This window comes from Limulus polyphemus, unplaced genomic scaffold, assembly GCF_000517525.1.
Source record: "Limulus polyphemus unplaced genomic scaffold, Limulus_polyphemus-2.1.2 Scaffold3183, whole genome shotgun sequence".
Classification (NCBI taxonomy): Eukaryota; Metazoa; Arthropoda; class Merostomata; order Xiphosura; family Limulidae; genus Limulus; species Limulus polyphemus.
In genome coordinates, this window is record NW_013668793.1 from 30,609 (window position 1) to 45,540 (window position 14,932).

At 32.6% G+C, this 14,932-nt stretch overlaps 1 protein-coding gene across 1 annotated transcript in view; it reads right to left on the reverse strand.

The window, feature by feature from the left end:
* LOC106468835 (neuronal-specific septin-3-like) overlaps positions 1–14,932 on the reverse strand; it is a 49,192-nt gene that overhangs the window by 24,094 nt on the left and 10,166 nt on the right. Inside the window, exon 3 of the mRNA XM_013929277.2 lies at positions 2,510–2,665. Coding sequence (XP_013784731.1) covers positions 2,510–2,665 — 156 coding nt within the window. The remainder of the gene's footprint in view (positions 1–2,509; positions 2,666–14,932) is intronic.

Here is a 14,932-nt window from a genome sequence, read left to right on the forward strand (position 1 = left end):
TCAACACTTTCTCTTTAAACTGTTATTGATCATACTTGCCAGTATGTGACTTAACACTCTGTCTAAATTGTGTCCTTAGTAATACTTGTCAGTATGACTTTCAAAATATTACACTGACATGCATTAACTTGAAAAAAAAATACAAATCAAGTTTTATATGTGATAAGAAAAAGATAAAGTCTGAGGTGAAACCCAATAACTTCAAAATAAACTTTTAAATAAGGTAACAACCAAGTATATTAAAGTGCTTCATAAAGTACCATCTGCAATGAAAATAATCTGTGAAAGTGCTTCTTTCCAAAAGTTGCTCTTGGTGCAAGTGCTTTTAACCACAATAACCATACAACCAACTTAATGCAAGCAGTTATAAATTTTACAATAGATTGCACCAATATACATAACATAGGTTATGTTACAATACACGCATTTAGGAAAAACACAACAAAAGTGAAAATGACATCACAGTAGTTGTTATACTCATCAAATTCATTCGTAGCACACCCTTCTTTCAATAGAAGAATGACAGAAAAGGTGATTTGAAGCATCAGTAGTTTTTAAGTGGATGATAACAAGTGTGCCTTCTTTCAGTATACAAGGATACATGTTTGAAATAATTTCTGACACAGCTCATCATTAGATACACAAAGTGGAGACGATTGTTTGCTTGCCCGTTTTGACTTCATGATGAATGATTCACAACATAACAACTTCCATATATCATCAACAAAGAAAAAGTAAAAAAGTTTTATTTATTATTAAAATAATTTATTGTCAATGTTAAAAAAAACACTTGAATATTCTATGCTAATTGCCCATGGATATCAAGGAATCTGAAATGAACATTTTCTAAGGCAGATATTTTGGTCAACACGATAACATGCACTTTAACATGTTAATGCTCCTTGTCATAAAGCACGTATGAACCATGTTTGTTTTCAAAGTGTCAAAACCAATGTTATTCCAGAAGAATATCCCTCCAAAACATAGCAGTCTTAAACATTTTTATATTCAAAGAGCTCAGTAACTTTCATCAAATACAGCATGAAAAATAATTCAAGTAATATCTTTTTAAGTTTTTTTCACCCTTTCAACTACATTTCATATATAAAACTGTAAGATAACAGAAAAGGCACATGAAGCTAGACTGAGGTGGTACAGGCATGTGGGAAACAAGAAGGAAAATACCCCAGTGAGAAGAATATTTGGGATGCCAGTTGAACGTAGACGGAGTAGAGGATGTCAAAACTAAGATGAAAAGATAGGACAGATCAAGAAATAAGAGACGTGGAGCATATATATATATATTATTGGAAAAGGACAACCTGAGTGGCCAGCCCCAAAACCAGATAGAACTAAGATGGAACGAAGAAGATATAAAAATGCACAATGTTAATGTTATTTCCAACAGGCACTTTTGATGGAAAATGTTTCCTATGCAACATGATTCCAAATTTTGGATATGGTCCAATAAAATAAATTTCATAATTAAAGATTTTTAAATCTAACGTACTAGAAGGTTTCTTACTGCTCATATCTTTAATTTTTAAGAATACAAAACAAATGAAAACTAAGTATTTTAAGAACTCAGTAAGTCACAAATGAATTGTGAAAGAGCACAAAATATAAAAATAGTGTTAAGTCAACCAGTCCATTGTGGTTACTGTTCATCCACAGAAATGTATCAGTTCCAGAAAATATGTCAAAAATTAAATAACATCTAAAGATTTCTTGCACTATTCTTCAATTAACCCTATGTGCATGGGTGGGGTTCAAAGTGCATAGAACATGACCTTTTACAGTGTCATTCAATATGGTTTTACATGTTTGATGTCAGAGTTATTAACTATTAACTTTATCCTAAATTCCAAATTTAGAGACAGTTCTTGATAGAGCAGAAATATCATATGTAATATATAAGGATACTGAAATACTGTAGATATGCATTTTGAGCGTTCTAGTGGTTATGCAAATACAACATCTAAACTGTATGGTAGACAGAAGACTTCAATTATTTTCATTTTTCACACGAACATCGACTTGTACTAAGACTCGTCAGAGTCTGAGTGAGACTGATATCATCAATTCACAGATGTATCTTGAGCAGAAATACTTGTCATGTAGAATAAATTTGTATATTTTACTAAAAGCTTACCTTATGTTATGTAGATACATGTAGTAAATCGGAAATTATATCAACTTTCCTTCTTCAATATGGGGTTGAACCCTATATATATGTTCAATTAATACTCTTACATAAAACAAAATATTTTATAACCCTGACTTTATGTGTGTGTGTTCTAGATACCTAGTTTTTATAAATACATATTATTACATGAATTTTTACAGAAACATAATCCTCTACCTACACAATAGACAACTATTTTACAATCATTTCAAAGTATAAAAGACAAAACTTATTTAAGTAAGAAACTGCACTAAACATGTTTTTTTTTTGTTTTATTAGCCAAAGCTATTTATCATTAAACTCACTACATTATGTAGCATTTACCTTTAGTAGCCAGATATTCAGCTTTTGCTATTACTTTAGCTTTTTCTGTGTGTGTTAGGAAGATACCAAGAACTTTACGAACAACATTTACAATATTTTTTGATTCCACATAACCTCTTCCTTGGGTGTCTGCTTCCAGAAACGTTTCTCGGAGAGCTGAAAAAAATTGTTTACATTAACACCAGTCACACAGATAAAACTTTTGCATGAACATAACCAAGTAAGAGACATGTCTGGAAGACCACCTGGCATACTATGGCAGGTCATTAACTAACAAAGACTGTATTTATGTTTTTAAAAAATTAGGAAAAGCTTTCATTTATCCACTTTTTTTGTGTGCGAAAAATTCAAACTACCACTATCAAATAAGTCTTGAACTTTATCAAGCAAACAAAGAATGTTTTATTAAGCCTAATGGATGAAATACTACATGTATTTGTAACACTACTTGGTAAATGCACGATACAGGTTTGTATACTATTAGTGATGAAGACTTCTCTTTAGGATTAGTCAGTGACACAAAGGTTACCCTTTTAATATAAAATGTAAGGTCATAAATAAACTCACAACTTGCCAGCACCTTCTATGAAATATTTTTTTTTCTTTTCAAAATCAGGGGTGACCTAAATGGGCCAAAGGTTCCTCTGTCACAAATAAGAACATATAATTTTTTCTCTATCTTCTCAGCTTTTTTTTTTTTCAAATACAAAGCTGACTTTTAGATGTTGGAAATAATAAAAGACCTATGAAAGTGCTCTATGCCACACAGTCATGAGCCAATGACAGGTGTTGGGGCTACATTAAGGGCATTTCCTGTTACCTTCAACATTCAGTCTCTGTCACATTATTTCTTGGAATTCTCTGTCTTGACATCAGCTGTGAATGAACATTACATTCCTACCATGTTTTAAAGTATGTGTAGGTTCTGTTGTTACACCCACAAGTTAACTTATAAAACTACACTTTAATAAACACTTCATTTTTCAATTATGGTCACATCTTTAGTGAACTTTACAATATACTAGAAAAATAAGATATTTTATGTAAGAATTAGAAAATTAATATCAGATTCTTAAGTGAGAGAAAATGGTATTTTTTTCAATTTCTAATGAATTTTGTGTGTTCATCTGCTTATTAATAAAATATATCAGGAAAACAAAGCATGGCTTCTTGACAGATCTACAAAGAAAGTTTTTGGAGTATACAGTATCTAATACTGCAATTTTATTATTTTGGGTGAAAGAATTAAACACAAAATTCCACATTTAATTTGTTCATTGAAAAACATAAAAAGTTCAAAGAAAAATTTTACCTACATCCATATAACTAACCACCAAACTAAGAGTTCAAAAACAAATCATCTAGTAAACCATTTCATTAATTTACAAGTCTAACACGTAAAAACATTTGGTTTAAGAACAAATCTGAATGTACAAACTTCCCATCTTAAACATATCAATCTCTTAATACTGATGTCTGAATTTTCAGTTCCTTAATTCCACTATTCAGATAGACCACGTAAAGGCAGATGTTTAAAGCCCTAATAATTTTAAACAGATGAATAAGTTTTTTTTATACAGACAGGGATCACATTGGCAATCTTCCAACTAAAAGAATTTTGTCAGTGGCAAAATACTTAAAAAGAATGACTGTTAAGTTGCCCACTAATTCCTTAAGCATGTACAATGTCTTAGGACAAATGTTGCCCACTAACTCCTTAAGCATGTACAATGTCTTAGGACAAATGTTGCCCACTAACTCCTTAAGCATGTACAATGTCTTAGGACAAATGTTGCCCACTAACTCCTTAAGCATGTACAATGTCTTAGGACAAATGTTGCCCACTAACTCCTTAAGCATGCTACAATGTCTTAGGACAAATGTTGCCCACTAACTCCTTAAGCATGTACAATGTCTTAGGACAAATGTTGCCCACTAACTCCTTAAGCATGTACAATGTCTTTTTTAGATATTTATTCACGTCTTAGATGGAGACAAGAAACTGTAAAGTGTACAAGAATGAATTCTGTGATTTTTAGGGATATGTTTAAATGAATAGATAAAGGAATTAGTTTCATTCGACCAAAGTTTAATGGTAAGGGAGAGATCTTTGTTTCATAAACCTCTAGATAGGTTTATCCTAAGACATTGTACATGCTTAAGGAGTTAGTGGGCAACATTTGTCCTAATACATTGTACATGCTTAAGGAGTTAGTGGGCAACATTTGTCCTAAGCCACACAAGGATTTCTATCTTATAACTTTAAAAACGTTTCTTGTACATTATTTATAACTATTCTGATCTAACAGGTGTAGTCATCACATTCAAAAGCACTGCAATAAAAGTACCTCTTTAATATATCTCATTCAATTACCTGTCCTTTCCACAATCTCCTGAATAGGTGTAAATTAAGTCCTATTTCAATGTTCTCTCTCTCTTCTAGATACAAATATGAAACTTTCAGTATACTTAGAGAATATTTTACTATAAAAACTTTTACAACCTAGTTTAACACTATCCGAAAAAAACCTACAGAGATTAGTATGAAAACTCAGAGTGACTAAATCGCTTGAAAAAAAAATTACATAACTAAAAGAAAATTGTATTCAGACATGACCTTAAAACATGAATCTATAATATATTACAATCCAAAAAAAAACTTAACCAACATATATAAAAAAAAATTAAATGAAGGAAGAATACCAACTGTAAAAACAATATTAATAAAATACAAAAATTTTAGCAAATAATTTAAAATTCTAGACGCAGAAGAACAGTTAAAAGATACGTTAAATGGCTCAACATACAAATCATGCTAATTGTCTCTTATGTTTATGTTTGTCAATTACCTTTACACTGGTCATGAAGGCCAAAGTAAAATGTTAACGATAAAAACTGCATTCCACACTTGTTTTACAGAAAAGAAGCCCATCAATTATCATTCTTCCAGATGTAACGTAATACATAAATAACATGTAAACCTTGGTAACTGATAACTTTACATCTGAAGATAATGTTTCAATTTTTTATGAAAGTTTCATTTATAAATTCAATTTAAAAAAATTCAAGCATTGCTCATTTCATTATTATACACTTTACAGTTTCTTGTCTCCATCAGACTTATCTTAAATTGACTTTCAAGAGAAATCTTTATAAAAAACAAAATAAACATTTAATACTGACTTCATAAGGTGATGTATGCAATAAAAAAAAGGTTAAAAGCAAGTTTTGTATTATGTTACATCAGGAGGAAAGAAAATGGATTTTCTTTCTCCAAAAAATAAAGTGTGGAAAATTTGCTTGTAATTTTATACTTAGGCCTTCCCAACTAGTGTTAATATAGATGACAAATGAAAATAGGAGGGCCTTTGTTCATTATTACAAGATGCCTGAGTATCTGGTGTTTTATTCTCATCTGTTTTTACTATGACAGACGTAATGTGGACTCGACTAGTGGATCTTTTACTGAAAGATTATATGATATATATCCTTGAACGAAGTTAGAACTATGCAAGCACTGGTAATATTCAAGATAGGAACAGTGAAGAGAAATATGACACCTTGGCCAGATAATACCTATCCTTGGATAACAAAGGAAACAAAAGAACAGATTTATTGGCTAACCTTCATTATCAACAAATCCATTAGAAGTGATGAATGCACCAGCAAACTTCATATTAGGAAATATCACACTGATTTTTCAGGGGAAAATAATAATTACCAACTGGCTAGTGTTATTTAAAAAAAAGGGAAATTATTTGAAGCTAAAAAAAATCAACAAAATACTTACACAAGTTTCATGTTATCACATATAGTCAGAATGTGTTTTGACAGGCAAGGTCATCTCTAAAAAATGTGTTTCTTTGGAAATGTTACATCTAATCTGGACAATGGTAATGCATTGAATTTTCAGAAAGCTTTTGATAAGATGCCACATAACAGACAATCAAAACTACAACTTTTGAGTCAAAATAAGCTGGTTAAATGGATTGAGAGTTAGTTGGGTGGTAAAGGCCAGGAAGTTGTTACAAGTTGGATTAAACCACAGTGAATTACTGTTAGAAGCAGCATACCTCAGGGTTCTGTTCCAGACCTTATGCAATTTCTTTTTGTTTTCATTAAAAACACTAATAAAAAGTAAAAAAAAAGTATTAAGTACAAAATGTTGAATTTCTAAGTCCCTTATCGGAATGTATGAACATTTTGTTCAGAAAAGGCTGTTAAATACCCTTCCCAAAATTAATCAATTCCAAGTGGAATTTCACTACATACAAAATGCAAAAAAAGTGTCAAAATATAGTTCTAATATATGCCAATTCACTGCCCCTTTATACCAGCTGTGGCTGTCAGTTGGCTTGCTGAATTACATATTTAAAATCATTTTAAGATAACGTACTCAACACTTTGTACATGTAGTATGGAATAAGATGATGGTGAAAAATGAGATAGCCTAAATGGGCCCATGTTTATTCCATAAGAATTAAATCATCAGGAATCAAAAGCTCAAACTTATGTATTTGATATAGAGAAACCTGTCCCATTTGACAGATCTTTTTATTATATCTCTAATCTAAAACTTTGAAAGAAGTATTATCTCATTACTTAAGATATGATCATTAACTTCTGATCGAAGCAAGCAACCTACATGGAGCAGAAATGAAAATTAACTCAGTAAAAAATAAATAAATATGGGTAGTTTACTATGACATTCTTATTTACAATGATTAAAATGTATTGGTTTATCAGCTGGGCAATCTTGCTGTTATCAATATATTTGGCTGTAACCCTAATAGTCTAAAGTGAGATATAAGCAAAACTAAAATATAAACAAGAATGAAATCCCATATGCATTTTAAATAATGAAATAACGACAATTATAGCATCAATTATTATCAGGGATGAAATTCATCAGAATTCAGTACCGTTTATTTATTTTTTGTCATTAATTCCAAACAGAATACATGTTCACTTCTTATTTAGAATCTGGTACCACATTATGTTAGTTTTTGTATTTCTTGGCAGTTCAATTTAATCATACACTGATGATACAGTGCATGAAGTGGTACTATTAGCTTACAGAAAACTTGAAACTCCATACACTGAAAGTGGACGTCTTGGTCAAAGTGAGTACTATACTCCTTAAAGTTAAAGGAGGTTTTCACCACTGATTATTATATATCTTTTAAAGTTTTTATATACAACTTTATGAACACTTAATTACACAATTTTAATTTTTTACTCCTAACTTTATATTTTTTCATCTGGTAAGCATGCCTGCTTATTTATATAGATTATTAAAATATAAAGTTTAAAAGTAAAACAAATCACACACAGTCCACTCACATGTACGTTGTACGTGTAATATTTATTTACTATTTTGATGCTGTTGTTCAAGTTGTTAATTGATAGGTCTACTCTTTTCTTTTAATAAGTCTTATGCTAGGCAAAGTTAAATAAACCACCAATTTATGATTCAACCCCGGCGTAACTAGTAACATGTAAACACTACCTTAGCCTAGTAATACTATTCTATTCTACTATTACTAACCTTAACAATAACACTAATTCTAATAGTAACAGTATTTTGAGTAACAAATCAAAGGCAACGTAACGACGTGATAACTGATATTAATACATATATATATATTTGAATTTGCTACATATTCACATAATATCAACATTTACTTAGTTTACTGTTTTTTCCTGTTAAATAAATATCCGTAAAACAGAGTAACATAAATTTTACACACAACCAACGTACCTATTTTCCAGCAACTACATGCAAGATGCCACTAGAGTTTTGACTAGAATTATTGGATTTTCTTCACGTCTGGTATTCCTTCAATATTGCTGCTGCCCTCTATTAACTTAACGTGAGCTTGTACAACGTAAAATGCTTTTTTTAGACAGGCAAAAGTTAATCGAAAGCTCGTTAGATGACACTTTTAAAAACCATAACCCATTTGCGAGCAAACTAACAGAAGTCTTTCTATTAAATGTTATTTTAATTATACATTATGTAGACATTCTTCATATTACACAAATCACTTCAATTGTAAAAATAAAAATTGACTAGGTTTCTTTGTGACAAAATCAAACTAAATATGTAAACATCCTAATTAGAAATCAGCGCTTGAATTATTATAAGAGAGTCTCTTGCGCTGAAGACTTAAAATTGAAATGATGATTTTTCAACGTAAGATAGAATGTACCCAAGAGTAAGGAAAAATGTTGTGTTTGTAAGTATAATGATGATAACATTTACAATCGCATTAGAAGCCACAAAAAATCCCCATACTTTAACTTGGTGCTGTATTATACAGTTATTTTTGCACACACAATAGATTTGGAAATACTACACAGTAGAGGCAAATAAAACTTAGGAAATATTTACTGATAAAGTGATTTTTACAACCTAGTTGTTATTTATGAAGATACTAGTATTTATCTCATATTAGAAATGATTGAGGAAACACTAAGAAAAATAATAAAAAGCTAATAGCATGGGAGCATTTGTCGCCCCTTTATCGTGTGAAAATGAACTGCAACAGAGTACAGTCACGTGATAAAAGTTTATATTATAACTGACTGTTCTCCAACCAATAAGGAATTGCCAAACCAGTGTAAAATCCACATATATAGTTAGTCATACAATGCCCAGTAGCAGTAGTAGTGATCCAGGCAGGGCTCATAGGATTAAACTTCTACATAAGAAGCGTGTAGAAATCAATATTTTGTTTGGTCAAGAATAATCCATCCCAAAAAATTGCGGCAAGATCCTTTGTTTCAATAGGAGCTGAATGAAGATTCTGAATAAGGTATTCTCCTTATGTTATGTTACAGGATAAGTTCTTTACGAAATAGTTAACAGTCTAATACAAATCTTGCACCTGGCCATGCTGTAAATATAGTTTTGAATGTTATCTCGAGAAAAAGTGTGATGTGCATTGGCATGAAGTAGTCTCAATGAAGGTATTGCTGCCCCAAAACTTCTACTGAGAAGAGGTAGCCAAACTAAAAGGTTGAATGAACATTGGATCACAACCAATGGAATGAGCAAAGCTGAAGATATGTCCTCTTTACAGATGAATCACGTTTGAATTTTCAACAATAAATGACACTTTACTCAATGGTGAAGAGGAGGACAGTATCATAGTCGATGAAGAACATTTATAGTGAATCATAGTGAGAGATCAATAAAAGTTTGGGATTAAATCTCAGCCAACAATGTTGCTAATATAAACAAAACTGATGGAACCTGACTGCTTACAACTACAGCAGGTTTTGGTCCAGAGACACGACTCATCAGACAGGGATTCATATTCCAGCAAGGCAATGATCTCAAACATATAGCAAACGTGGGTAACGATATATTCAGAGAAAAAGAAGTCAATGGAACATTAAACACTGCTTGTCCTGCTCAAGGTTCCAATATAAACATTTCGGGAATGTATAAGCTTATGTAAAATCTTAGAAGGTCAAAAGGCGACAAAACGACTTGGTTGAAGTGTGTGAAGCACTTGTTTGCTTGTCGTTAAGAGCAAAGCTGCACAATGGACTACCTGTGATTTGAGCACTATGAAAAATATAGGACATCGGGAATAATACGTCACATTCATACATAATATATATTGTGTGCCAGCATGGAAACAAGATATAAAGCTGTGTGTAAAGCAAAGAGCTCGCATTCAAAATTCCATTGCAATTTTCAACTTTCTTGCTTTTCTTTTGCATTTTCAGTGATAATGCTTTATATCAAATTTACCATCTAGTCGACATTACTCAGTGTTTGTGTCTCCTGTATTTGTATTACTTGTATGTTCCTATAATTATTTCTAAATTTCATATTCAGAGAACTTCGCAATTTTTCTGAAGCTCTTATTCATACTAAATACAATTGACTTCGTATGCTAATTGAGCTTCATGTGTTGCTTGCCGCATGTACAGTGTAGACACAGAAACTAATTATTGTTTCATGGGATAGTTGTATTGTATCCAACTTTAACTTATGTATGTGGGACTCCTCTATGAAGTCTTATGGAGTATATATATATATATATATATTCAGAAAGTAAGAGCAGTACTGGTGCTTTTAAGAAAGATTTGTTTCAGTCTTCGAAGAATCAAGACCTGCTGTAAAGTCTTATGCCTATTCTTCTCCAAGTGTTTGACTTTCTGATTGTGTATGTTCAATCTTAATTTCAAGCAAAGCTCATTTTAATTTTTGTTTATTTAAATATTTAACTTAGCTTTTTATTTAAACACAAATTATCAATTTATTTCAATTTCAATTCTACAATGTAATAGTTCTCCATTAATTAGCCTGATCAGAATTCATCCGCCTCCTGTTTCTTTGAAAATAAAGCATTCATTTTTATTCAACTTCATGCCATGTACTGCCTTTTTCTTTTTTGCATGCAACAAATCATCTCACCTGCCCTTTTTTCTGTGTGAAACAACGCAACATATAACTTCACCTATCCTTCTCCAAACTAGGTCCACGAATTTACTATTATTTTGAAAGTCAGATTACTGTGTACTTTGTTTACCTTTCGAAAATCACAGCTTACCATATTCAAGACAAAAGTTTGATGCCATCAATCGGGATCTAGTTTTTGTGGATGTATTGTTCGTTTTGTCTTCAATTCCTCTAAACTATGTTTATCTTGTGTTACGAATTTGATGACAATGGTGGAAAGCTGCTGAGAAAGGTAAATTACCTTAGATAGGGTGAGACCACTGGGAAAGCCTGAACAGTGAATCACGTAGATGACCATCCATTGCTTCTGAAGCCCAAGATTGGGGGATCTCAGGAAGCAGCAGATGGTCAGTACTCGTCAGCTTGATCATACTCACTTCCTAACTGTGTAGTCATCATTACAATCTACGTACGATGTACTACGAGTTAGCCAGAAGCCTTCCCGTGAAGAATTATTATACGCATATTATGTTTGCCATTGTCATTAATATTCTAGATATTCTAGCCATCGTCATTAATATTTTAGGTATTTTAGCCATCGTCAACGGCTTATCAGCCATCAAAATTCTAGATCCTCTACTTATCACCATACACTATTTTCAATGATCATAATCGAGGACTAACGCAAGCTATTTATAAAATATTTCACCTAATAAATCCTCCCAATAGCTTGGATAGCGAATGTCACAACTCACTTTTAATTTTACAATCATATTGGTTGTTGATACTTATCACAGCCAGTGATGGTCAGTATGCTGTGTCTGTGCATCTGAGTGTGTTAGTTGCTTGAATGGTGTCTTCTCGTCCTCTGACTTTTCAGACAGCTAGGGAATGTTCAATTTCGTTCTCCTCCTCTTCCTCTCCTACCAAGTCAGAGTAGCAACTGATGGTGCGATCATCTACATCTTCTACTCGTCCTGGTTAATCCATTGTTACAGAAGCACAGTTTCAACTTACCAATGTGTTTAGAAGGTTGAATGTTGTAGTTTGGGTCTCTCCATTACAGTCATATCTAAATGGTTTCTGTAGTGTTGGAGTATACCAGAGCCACGCTCTTTCTCCTCCATCGAACTAACATCATTTCACAATTCTTCATACACCCTCTACTATCTCTTAGCCACGTGATCCATTTGTTGACGTGTGAACTCATGCACAATAGCTATTGTGGATCGTATATTTGCCACATTTTCTTATGGATGTTCTAGCAACTCTAAAACTAGAAGTAGACCATATACATGATCTATTGGCATAACGTTTCATTTAACATTAGCATGTTTAAAGAACTGCTGATACACTACAACTCTGTTGTATGGTATTCCATAATTACATGTGGTAGTTGTTCATCCCAGTCAGTTTGATATAAGCTTACAAATTAAAACTTGAAATTTAGACAGTTTGCTCAGCCAGACCATCAGATTGGAGTTGACAAAGTGAAGTACAAATCTTCAAGACACTCAGTACTTCACACAACTCGCCAAATGGCTAACCGTTGAATGCTGATCCTTGATCAGAATGGATCTCCTCTGGCTTCTATGATGTGAGCAAACATATAAGCCAGTCTGCTTAGTGGAGTACTTGGTGATGTTGTAATGATTACTATGAACAATTTTGGGGAGGGGTCCAAAAATATCCAGTGCTATTCTTTGAAATTAACACTGAAATTTGCCGATTGGGTTTTCCTTGATGTGCATATTTTTTCTCTCTCAACAACATAGACATTTGCTCTACACATCTGCAGGAATCGGCCAGAAAAAGCCATTGCCATGGGTTAGCCAATGTCCTCCAATTCATATATTATGTAATCTTTGGAGAATTTGGAGCTGAGAAATGTAAAAATCCCTAGCCTATAACAGCACTACGTCCAGCATAGCAATTGTGTGATTCTATTCCAAATTCATTGAACTGCAATAGTTGAACTTTATGTTGTTGCATGGCTACTAGTGCCCCAACTAGGTCTGAGTTCTCTAATTGCTCTTGTTTGTAAGATATAAGTATTTTGCTTACATATGCTATAGCACACTATACATCAACCTGTATTCGTGTTAGCACTGTTCACATTCCACTGTCACTGGCATTTGTAGCCAGGATGAATGGAACATCTATTCTTAGATAAGTTAGTACTAGTCTATGAACCCAGACACGAATTAGCAATGAAATGGTCTTGACAGTCCTCAATCCATGTGTTATCTTTTATATAATAAAAGTGATGCTGATATTGTTAAAAGGTTGGCCACAAAGTATCTAGGATATGATGCAAAACCAAAGAAGCTTTGGAGCTCCTTCTTAACTGGATCTGTAAACTAAACATTCCACCCCTATTCAGTATATTTTAAATAAACTCTACACTCATTCACATGATGCAATATTTATATTTATATGCAAACTATAGATTTTACACAATCTTTTTTATACTGGACAAACTCTTTCTACAAAATAATGATAATAGAAAACTATTTAAACTTACAAAACATAAAACTACAGGAAACAAAGTACGTCACAGAAAATTGAACGATCAGTGAGTACCTGCAACAACTTTAGCCAAACATTAGTAGCCACAGCAACCTTACCCCAAAGTAGATAGCTACAACAATCTTGCCAAAGAATGGATAACCACAACAACCTTACCCAAGAATGGACATCCATAACAACCTTATCTAACGAGAAAAGAACTATCGCTAAGCTTCAATGGCTTGTTATAAAATAATATGCATGCAATATCACAAGAGTCAGTAATGAAGAGAAATACAGAGATTTAGTACATTATATTTAAACAATTTTGGAACTTCACCACGTCGTTATAGTCCATGTCTCCACGTTCTTTCATGCTCCGTCTGAGACCGTGCATCTTGACAATAGCCCTGCAGCCTATTATCCATTGTAAAAGGCTTCGTCGTAAAATTTGCATGCTTAAAGGACAAAATTTTTGTCTTTTACGGTTCTGTAATCCATCTAGTGTACGAGAACGACAGTTTCCCAGTACCTTACCCGTTTCAATAGACTGATCACACAGAAATCCATGGGAACTGCATCCGGCTGCTTCAGGTATTAGACCGTTGAACTAAAAGTATGACTGGAATACTTATCTTGGTGAACACATTCCTGTTTACGTCGTTTCCAGAAAAAGATATTTCATGATTATGTTGAGTACTGTTTCCCTGCGATACGTGAACAGCTTTTATCAGCGACCTTTGTGTTCCTGGATTCTAAACTGTTACAAGATGCTTACCACGGCGGGAGCGACTTGTTGCAGGCCTCTTTTTGGATGGTCCTGACCCCCCAAGTTCATCCGTATTCCTTTGTGTTCCAATGTCATTAAGTACAAGAAATACCCCCATCTTGGAAATTCGACTGTAGTTGTTTCGTGACTTGCTGATTTGATTATTCAAAATTGTTTTGATATAACTCTGAATAACATCAAGTCACCAATGTAGAGAAATATAACATCAAGTCACCAATGTTGAAAAATATAACATCAAGTCACCAATGTAGAGAAATATAACACCAAGTCACCAATGTTGAAAAATATAACATCAAGTCACCAATATAGAGAAATATAATATCAAGTCACCAATGTAGAAAAAATATAACATCAAGTCACCAATGTAGAAAAAATATAACATCAAGTCACCAATGTTGAAAAATATAACATCAAGTCACCAATGTAGAGAAATATAACACCAAGTCACCAATGTAGAGAAATATAACATCAAGTCACCAATGTAGAGAAATATAATATCAAGTCACCAATGGAGGAAATTATAACATCAAGTCACCAATGTAGAAAAATATAACATCAAGTCACCAATGTTGAAAAATATAACATCAAGTCACCAATGTTGAAAAATATAACATCAAGTCACCAATGTAGAAAAAATATAACATCAAGTCACCAATGTAGAAAAATATAACATCAAGTCACCAATGTTGAAAAATATAACATCAAG